Source organism: Vipera ursinii (assembly GCF_947247035.1).
Source record: "Vipera ursinii genome assembly, chromosome: 1".
In the NCBI taxonomy this organism is placed as follows: domain Eukaryota; kingdom Metazoa; phylum Chordata; class Lepidosauria; order Squamata; family Viperidae; genus Vipera; species Vipera ursinii.
This window is the reverse complement of record NC_139512.1, coordinates 273,220,557-273,228,515: the sequence shown is the minus strand read 5'-3', so window position 1 is coordinate 273,228,515 and position 7,959 is coordinate 273,220,557. Positions and strand designations below refer to the sequence as shown.

Below are 7,959 nucleotides of genomic sequence, written 5' to 3'. Positions count from 1 at the left end.
GGACATATGAAGCTGCCATTTCTGCTTGAGGTTGTAGTTGTTTTGCTAGGTATTTAGCTAAGTTTTGTAGTGGTGAGCCTATAGAACTTACTATGGGTCTTAGTGGGATTCCATCTTTGTGTATTTTGGGGAGGCCATATAGTTTTGGGCATCTGGATGACTTCTCCCTGGGAATGATTGTTTGTTGGATTTCTTGGCTTATAGAAGTTGATTTTATCTTTTTCTTGGTGGTCTTTTCTAGATAGGTTGTGGGATCTGTATATATAGGTTTGTATGTAGTTTCTTTGAGTAAGTTGGACAGTTTCTCTTCATAGTCTGATGTGTCCATTACCACTGTAGCATTGCCTTTATCTGCTGGTAGTATGATTATGCTGTTGTCTTTTCTTAGGTTTTGCAATGCTACTTGTTCTTCTTTTGTTAGGTTGCTTTTGGGTGGTTTGCTTGTGCATAGGATGTGGGTGACTTCATGTCTGACTTGGTCTGCTTCATCTGCATTGAGTTTAGTTAACTCACCCCCACCCAATCAGAAAGCAGCCACGCCTCCACCCAGTCAGAACACAGCCCCACCGGCAGTTGGAAGGAAAGGAACAGCCAGACCACGCATTGCTCCTGGAAGCAGCAGGAGGAACACTCCGGCCTGATGATGACGGATGGGATTTCGTCGAAACGTCGCCACAACTTTCTGAAGATGAAAGGAACGCGGGAAGAGACCCGAGACTCTAGATCTACACATACAGACACCCGCGAGAATCTACGAAAACAAAAATACATACACACACACACACACACACACACACACATATTAAAAAAGGTCAATTATTTGTATTTATTGCCGTGTTTAAATTGTTTCTATGTTTATGCTACAGGGAATTTTTTCCCCCCCATCTCTGCTGAAAACTTACAGAATATCAGGAAAAAAAAGAACCCAGAAACAATAAGGGTTAGAGAAATGTCCCATTTCTGCTGCCTTGTGGGATACATACTCATTACTCCCTTAATCGTCCCCCACAAAGTGCAACCTGGCATACCAAGATATGAGCTTTGTAAGTAAACGTCTCCTCTCTCTTCTTTGTGATAAGCAGCAGCTTATCGAAGAGAAACAAAGTGCGCTCATTTTTGGCTCTCTGGATGCGGAAGGTTCCTTCTAGCACCAGCTCTCCATAGCTTGCAAGGTCTGGGCCCTTCCAGTTCGTAAGTAAGCTTTGTATTTCCTGAAAAAGAGGGGAGGATGCAGCATGTTAAAAACAGACTAGGCCAGAATGTCTTACTTATGGAAAACAAGTGTTACAACGCCACCAGTGTTTCCTTCCACTAGTATGGAAAAAACACCCATTTTATTTACAAAAGACGGCTAACAATCCCATAATATATTACACTACTAGACGATTTTTGACTACATAAAAGACAATCGCATTTATTTCTAAAGGTCATAATATTGATAAAAGTTGCAGTTGCAGCCAACTGAACCCCAGATCTGAGGTGGAGCAAGGTGGAGCCAAATGCTAATTAAAAATAAAAATATTGCTCTTTTGATGCTTTCCTCAACATTTCAGAAAAATGGAAAGATGTCATAGTACTTTGATAATAGTAAGAAATAATTGCCACTATAATAATGAAACAAGTCAAAATTGCACAGCTGGATTTTCTCACCAAATGGGAAAAGAAGAAGGGCCAAGAAGGGCCAAAGAGACTAAGGATTGCTTATGCCCATAAGCTAATTCCATAAGCTAATTCGCTTCTTCCTATACAAGGAACCAGCCCCAGCTTTAAAAGACTGTCACAGTGGCTTAGCTTTGGTGATCCACATTAAAAATCCTCACTCATATTACAGTGATGCAGATTTGAGATTGAGTTTTTGCCGAAAACCAGGCATTTTCATATGAGATGAATAACATTTATGCATGAGATACAGAAAAAAGAGCAAAATGCATTTGAAGGAAGTTTCAAACAGTAAGACAATTATTTTCTAGTCTAAAGCATTACAGTTGGTTCTGATTTAATCCTTGTTCAGCAATAGTTCAATGGTAGTTAAGATCAGTTCTCAAAATTCTGGCTCGCAGAGTTCTCTCACAATGATCATAATTCTGATCATCCCTGTGGGCTTCCCACAAGCAAAGTCAATGGGGAAGCTGGCAGGAAATCAGAACTTGCACCTATGTGAAGTCCTCTTTTAACGACCTGCACAGTTCTTGCTGGACTTCTGGAACTGCCACCACTAAGTGGCACAATCACATTTTTCCTTTAGGACTGCATTGCTTAGTGACAAAAAAATCTGGTCCTAATTACTGTCATAAACTGAGGATTATCTGCATTTATCAAGATCCTCAAAGTAGTGCACAAAATAGCAATAATTAAACTTTGGGCTCTGTTTGAGGAGATATTTTCTACAGTCTATTGTTGAAGCAAACATTTCTATTCAACTCTCATTCAGGCTTTGAAGAAGCTTATATGAATAAGTCAAATATCATGTTAAATATTGCTTTGGAATTGGTTCAGCAAGTAGGCATTTTGATGTTTAAAATACTGAAAACAACAATCTTTGCAATGTGTCAAACATTTGTTCAAACCATATGAGCAAAATCCAAACAAAAAACAGAACATAGTTGATGAAGGATGCATTTTGATTCACCTGTAATCTAATGGCATGTTCATGCTTCCTCTTCATATCATTGATATGCCATGCCACTCTCTGCATTGTATCTATGGCATCTAACACAATATCATAACCTTCAGTCTCCTTGTCAAGATGATTTTCTATCTCCTGTTAAGAAGCAATTGAAGAGAGTATTGTTTATAACAGTCAAACATATGAAAACAAGATCTGACTGATAAGTACATAATCTGCTTCTTAAATAATGCTGGCTGCAGCCCATCTCTGTCGACTTTCGAGTTCAGATAACTCAAAAAGTCATAGTATCCCAAAGCAGGCATGTCAAACTTGCGATGTCGTGCGATATCTCACAGCTTTTTCCCCATTGTCGGAATGGGATGGGTGCGGTTTCAGTGTGACACATCCGGCATGCGGGCCAACAGTTTGACATGCCTGCCCTAAAGATTTCAACTCTTAACAGTGCAGACTATACAAGAGAGATTTTTCAGCTCCACTTCCTCATTAGAAATCATTTGAGGTTTATAACCCTTTTCTCTCAAGCCTTTCTTCCCCTCCATGCTTCTCTTGATTTCATATTCTTTAAGTGGGATTGTATGGCTTTATATTGAGGGTATAAATAGAAAAGTAGAGCTGCTGAAATGAAGGCAACTCCACTTTTCTATTTATATGCTGAAATGAAAGCATTCTTAACAGGTAAAGGAGAAGGCAATAATATTATAGCATATGAAAGATAGGAATGGTTGTTTTATACCCCTTTGTAATCCTAAACAATTATGTTGAAATATTTTTGGCCAAGCTAGATTATATAGGAAATGTGAAAGTGAATTTCATATTGAGTGTGTCTGTGTTCAGTGTGTTCAGTATAAGAGCCACAATATATTGGGAGCTGATAATTAATCCTTTCTTCCAACTTTCTGGTCCTAATGCCTATTTTCCACCAAAGTCAAAACAGAATCTTGAGTGCACAGGAATCAAGTAACAAACTGTTACTATTTTGTCACATATAAATTTAATCTCTTATCATTGACCCTGTTAAGAATGAACACTGAGATCTGCTAAGGGAACTAACAGACATGGAACTACTACAAATACTTAATTACAGTTGCTAGATAAGAAAGTAGCTTAGTTGGCTGGGAAAATGTTATAATTATCTGTTGGCTAGGCTCAAAAAGTATTTAAATGCAATAATGCTTCCTTTGATATCAGTGATCTTAGTGAGACATAGCAAGCATGCCAGCTTATGTAAAGTATGTGCAACCTGTGACTTGCCAAGCTGAACACAGATCAATAGACCATATTATGTGAGAAATATCCTTGTTATGCAATCCCTGGTGGGATGTATCAAGGAGGAGGTTTATTTTGCTTCCAGTTAACTGCCCTTCACAGATAATAGATTGTGTTTTAATTCCTAAATCCTTTAATAATGTACAGACATGCCTTAGAGTAGCTGTGCACATATTTTCAGGTCAAGGGCACCAATTAGCACTTGAATGGTTGAGCCAAGGTATGCTGTAGAAAAAGGGTGGAACGTAAACAGAATATCATTTGTTTTTAATTTAATTAATTAAAAGCAGTTTTATATCCTTAGTCCTTATTACTTTATTTATTTCAATCTCTCTGAGTTAAAAGTAACAGTCTGGAGACAGCATGATGAGGAAATGCATATGGCCTTGGGGCCACAGTTATCACCTCATCACTCAGTTGCATTGCACTGACAGCTGCCTGGATGGTAATTATGGACATTTGGAATGAATCAGTCATTTAATATTTCGATGCAGTTTTCTTGCCTTTAAATCCTGGCTATGAAACTTTAGTTGGATAATTACTTTGAGAATTAGGCATGTCAGATATTGGAAACATATAAATCCCCTCCAAATTTACATGTCCAGGCTTTAAATTATAATTAATTTCTTAATAGGAAGCATATGATAAAAGAATTAAAAGTAGGCCCAGATTTTTGAAATATGTTTAAATGGTAAACTAAAGGAGTAAATCAACATATATGCCAAAAACATTCCTTGAATGCATACTCACATGCTTTAAGGCAAAGAAAAACCTAATTTTAGCCTATATGTTACCATTTACGATATTTTTTCAACCAGAATACCCCAAGCTATTAAAAAGAAACAGGATGGAATACTATGTAAAATAATGGTAATGTACTCACAATATTTGTTTACTCTCTTATTTCAGGAGTTCTCAGATGTTGTGTGGAACTCTTTGTACAAAGCTTTAGGAGACTGCAAACATACCAGTCACTCAGCATGAGCTGAGGTTACAAACATTGTAAGCAAATGACGCAGAGCACACTGGGACTTTCAGAAAACTCAGGAAACAAGGGGTAAAAAAATGGGAATGAGTAGTACAAATTCAGCTTGTTATAGATCAGGTTTTTTTTCCTATGAAACAAAACTGGCCAATTTAGAGATAGTTCTTTTAAAGTATAAATATGTAACTAAGCCTTTATAGATTCAGTAGAATATAGAAAAAGGTTCATTGACAAAGCGTTTCACTTACATGCAAAAGCAAATGATATTTCAGTATTCTTTGAACAGGCTTTAAAAGATAGGATCCCAAAGGAAGAGAATGTTGTAAAGCTTCTTGTCTTTCTCTGAAAAACTTGGCTAGGGACTTGTTCCTCATGCATTCAGTGAGTACAGCCACTGACCTGTAAAGAATACAAACACTGCTTTCAGAACATTGTTAACCTATTAATTATGCAGAAAACCACTACTTCAATGGACATGTTTGCTTGTATTCAGTCTGACAGTTAAGCAATTTACAAGCTTAGATGGATTTGGGACTGTCTACATACGGTAATTGAACAGGGGTTTTCCTCCCCTAAAATTCTTTTCTGTTTAGAATGGATTTTGAAGAAAAAAGTTATTAGAATTTTTTATTAGAAGAAGTATTAGATTCCGCCATATCATTTCTGTATCACACCTCAGAGAAAACCTCCACCCCATTCCAATGTTTCTCCCGTTTGGGAAAAATAGGGGCAGAAACCTTTTTTTTAAAAAAAAAAAAGCCTGCAGAAGCAAGTCAACCAATACAAGAATCTCACTTTTTTCCTCCTTTCTATTTCCTCACACAAACACTGTCAATCTTCTGTACAGAAGCTTAATTCATACTTGTTGAAGGACGAGGAAATTAGGAAGACATTTTAAAGGTGGAAACTCCCACACTATTATAAGATATTGACCTAAGAAGCCACCATAGTTGAACCAAATGATATCTAACATACGGTAAATGCTATTTTCAAAATTCCTCCTACCTGCCACAATATATTTGGTTTTAAACTTTTTTTCATTCCCCATTCACATCATTCAGCATTTATTTGTTTACTTACTTACCCACTCATTAAATTTATATAGCTAACCACATCATATACATGACTCTGGGTGGCTCATAAAGTTAACATAACAACAAAAAAACATAAACATAACACAACAAAACCCATTAAAGCAGCCAAAACCAATCATTAACAAGAGAGCATTAACTAGAATGCAGGAGAGTGCCAAACAACAGCTTATGAACAATTATGTCAAAACGTAGGAAATAACCCGACAATTATTTCATTATTACTACATATATAAATGTATATCAAGCTTGCTTACCTTTTTATACTTAAAATCATGGTTAGCATATTTATATGTTCAAGCATCATTGTGAAAAGGAGCATCCATCTTCTCTACAATTTCCCTCCCCCAATATTTTTCATAAATTTTACAAGATTAATGCTGATTAAGTGATCATTTCAAATTTTAGCAACGTAAAAAGATAATATCCATTTGGCATCTGCAGGACTTTGAATTCCAAGGTAAAAAGGCACATTCATGGGTCCATAAATGTTTCATCTTTCTGCCCTTCCTTAAACCAAGGAAGTTTTTTCTAAGGATTCTGCAGCAACTATAGAGGGAAAAGCATGAAAGCACAGATCAATGCTATATGCCCAGACCTCTGTACTTGTTTGCCTTCAGTTCCAAAGTGCTCTACAACCCAACAGATATTACTTTTTGAAAATATACAATGGGAAACACAGAGTGAGATAAGAGACAGATATACACATAGGCACACACACACACACACACACACACACACACAAAATTGCTCCTACCTTGGATAATTGGTACAATACTGTGTATATATGTGGAAATCTTCACTCTGTACATAAACAAATGGAAAAGCTTATTTATAACCTGGAAACATATATTTGCCAGAAGGTCCAGAGAAAAATAAAGTAACATGACTAACTAGATTTAACTTGAACTAGCCAGAAATCAATTAGAAACCAGCACAGCAGGCAGTACACTGATCTATTATAATGATATTGGCCACTCCCAGGGATTTAACTATGTTTTGAAAGCCAGTCCAATCCACTCTGTCCCAAAATGAGTGACTGAAGGCTTTCACCCAACCATTTATCCCAAGAGTTAAAAAGGCAGATGAGAGATGACTTTCAGCTAAAAAATAAACATCCCACTAATCTATCAAATTATTTGTTTAAACAGTGAAGTATCTCTGGCCTCCATGTGGATCGTATGCTTTATAATACAATATGTTTCATAAAGCATGTTTTTTTTTTACATCTTTGCTATTTGAAGAAAACCCTTGGGAAAGGAAAACCACATACAGTTTTATCTAACTTTTAGGTAACAATTACATTAACTAAAATTTGATCTAACAATTTTATGTACCGTATATAGAAGATCAAAAGCATTATTCCTGTTCAGATTCTCTTATTAATTTTTTCAAATATCTCAGGTTAGTTAATACTAGCACATCTAAATATCTTCTTTTAGTACAACCAATTTATGTGCCCCATAGCCATTGTGCATTTTGTTCAAGGTGACAACTGAGACAGAAATAGCATTCATGGTTGCAACTGAAAAAGATGCTACCACCAATGCCAGAGGCTGATGCCTTTACCCATGTTCCTGTGTGGCTGCAGGTCTGTTTTAATGGCCTAAACTACTTTAAAGGAGGACCCAGATTGTTGGGGGCAATAAGCTGACTTTGTAATAATGCCGCTTGGGGGGGGGGAAGCCCTAATAAGCAGGCATATACATAGAATGAAGGCTACTGCTAAGCACATTGGTTTGTGCTTAAATTGTAAGCCACCCTAAGTCTTCGGAGAAGGGCGGAATATAAATGGGATTTTAAAAAAATGTGTAAAATTGATTGGGAAACAGCGGCCAAACAGAAGGATAAACATTCATGGAACGTTTCTCAATGTGCAACAATATCTGAGTATGTATAGCACACCTTTTTTTGCATAATGTTTTACAATTAATAAAACACTCCATTCAGCTTAAAAAGCTGTGTTAATCAGTGACCATCCCACCTAA

At 36.7% G+C, this 7,959-nt stretch overlaps 1 protein-coding gene across 2 annotated transcripts in view; it reads right to left on the bottom strand.

The window, feature by feature from the left end:
• Window positions 1-7,959, bottom strand: part of PLEKHG1 (pleckstrin homology and RhoGEF domain containing G1) — a 139,549-nt gene that overhangs the window by 31,879 nt on the left and 99,711 nt on the right. For both annotated transcript variants that reach the window (XM_083348722.1, XM_083348723.1), the window contains 4 exons: window positions 6,729-6,775; window positions 5,129-5,279; window positions 2,630-2,761; window positions 1,029-1,211 (listed from right to left, as the gene is read on the bottom strand). In XM_083348722.1, coding sequence (XP_083204848.1) covers window positions 1,029-1,211; window positions 2,630-2,761; window positions 5,129-5,279; window positions 6,729-6,775 — 513 coding nt within the window. The remainder of the gene's footprint in view (window positions 1-1,028; window positions 1,212-2,629; window positions 2,762-5,128; window positions 5,280-6,728; window positions 6,776-7,959) is intronic.